The sequence below is a fragment of the Limulus polyphemus genome, unplaced genomic scaffold, assembly GCF_000517525.1.
Source record: "Limulus polyphemus unplaced genomic scaffold, Limulus_polyphemus-2.1.2 Scaffold690, whole genome shotgun sequence".
Taxonomy (NCBI): domain Eukaryota; kingdom Metazoa; phylum Arthropoda; class Merostomata; order Xiphosura; family Limulidae; genus Limulus; species Limulus polyphemus.
The window spans coordinates 342,826-344,812 of NW_013666300.1; the positions used below are offsets into that span (position 1 = coordinate 342,826).

The 1,987-nt window shown below is 36.4% G+C and overlaps 1 protein-coding gene across 1 annotated transcript in view; it reads right to left on the reverse strand.

Moving 5' to 3' along the window:
* The window catches only part of LOC106459986 (calcium-binding protein NCS-1-like), an 18,450-nt gene that overhangs the window by 6,159 nt on the left and 10,304 nt on the right, over positions 1-1,987 (reverse strand). Inside the window, exon 5 of the mRNA XM_022386570.1 lies at positions 321-399. Coding sequence (XP_022242278.1) covers positions 321-399 — 79 coding nt within the window. The remainder of the gene's footprint in view (positions 1-320; positions 400-1,987) is intronic.

Sequence of the window (1,987 nt, forward strand, 5' to 3'; positions counted from 1 at the left end):
CCACCAGGGGTATCGAAACCCGGATTCTAGCGTTGTAAGTCCGCAGACAAGTTTGTTTGAAGTTAACCACAAAGCTACACAATTGGCTATCTGTGATCTGTCCACCAGGGGTATCGAAACCCGGATTCTAGCGTTGTAAGTCCGGAGACATACCGCTGTGCCACTGGGGTGGGGTGTAAAAGGAAAGGAAAAAGCTGGTATGTTTTACACCTATAATGATACCCCAGCATGTCGTTCTTGATGTTTGGAAATTGTAAGTTTTTAACTTACGCTGTGATAGAAACAACTGCTAAAGTGAACCTTCATAACATCTTACTTACAATTTAGTTTTTCGTCAATAGAACCATGAGTTGTAACTGAAATGGCAGAGATGAATTCTTTGAACGTGACGACTCCATCCTGAAATTTAAAAGGAATCCTTATGATCATGACTTCTTAGTCTTAGCTCTTTCACTGTCTCGTTTATAAATAAACAACTTTCCGAGTGCCGGGTTTAATTCTATTTAAATAAACGTCAGTATGTGTGTGAACCTGTTCCATATACATTTTCACATTTCTTGATCAATTAACATCAAACTTGACACAGTATTACAGGATCACATGAGGGGGTTGGACCCCCATCTAATTTCATACTGATTTTTTTTCGGTATTTGTACCTTTGTGTATTTTTTATTACACTTTAAATGTTTATTATGTTAAGAAAAAAATAGAAGCACAATTTTCAATCATTTGTTACAAACGAGTTTTTATTTCACTCGTCCAACGAACGGATACTCCAGCTAGTACATAATAAAAACAAAAGAACACGTGATTTAATTTTTCATTAATCATTTGGAACTTGAACTGGTAAACTCTGGGGAGGTTTGCTAACTACAGTGTGGGAACCATTGATCTAATAGCTGAATTTTGTAGTACTGAATTACAGAATCTACTACATAATTAATGAAAACATGAGATGGTTTTGTAACAAGTTTTGTAGCTGTTAAATAGCTTTTAAAAATGTGTTTCCCATATTTACAAATACGGACAGTGAGAGAATTCTATCGATTACTTAACGTTGCCAGTAAATGTTACAAAATATAAAAATTGTAGTTAAGTAACTGTTAAAAACACTTTTAACAGCAAAATCGAAATTTAAAAATCACTATTTAAAATACAGAATAGTTTACAATCATCAGTAGTGGAAATAATTATGGAAACAGTGAATATAACGACACCCCCTTTATTAAGACAAAATGAATTGCACCAGAGTGCAGTCACTTGCTGACAGATTACACTATGATTGGTTGTAATCCTGCCAATCAGAAAGCACTGTACAAGTGTAATTCCTATGTCGAGTAGAGATATTGTCATATATGACACTCAGGGCTGGAAAACAACATATCAAGCGTGTAGAAATCAAAGTTTTGGTTGGTCAAAGATAATCTATACGAAAATATGCGGCGAGGTTTTGTGTTTCAGTAGCTGCTGTATACAAGACTGAAGTAGGCAGGGACGTGAGATGAAGTGGTTGGGATAGAAAACCGAAACTCTCCAAACGTGACGCTAGGTGTCTCAGGGTACGTTTACGAGATAAAATAAAGTCGAGTATATATATCCTGTTAACGATCTTCCTGTAAATACAGGTGTGAAAGTTACTTTCTTCCTGTAAATACAGGTGTGAATGTTACTTTCTTCCTGTAAATACAGGTGTGAATGTTACTTTGAGAACAGTTAGATACATATTAACTCAAAATGGTCTCAATGGTCGTGTAGTTGCTAAAAAATAACAAAATAAACTGTTGATGAGAAGTAACTAAACCAAAAAGTTTTGTTTGAAGTTAAGCACAAAGCTACACAATGGGCTATCTGTGCTCTGCCCAACATGGGTATCGAAACCCGGTTTCTAGCGTTGTAAGTCCGCAGACATTCCGCTGTGCCACTGGGGGGGGGGGGGCACCAAAAAGTTAAAATTGGCATCGATCGCAAACAAAGCTGGATACATATG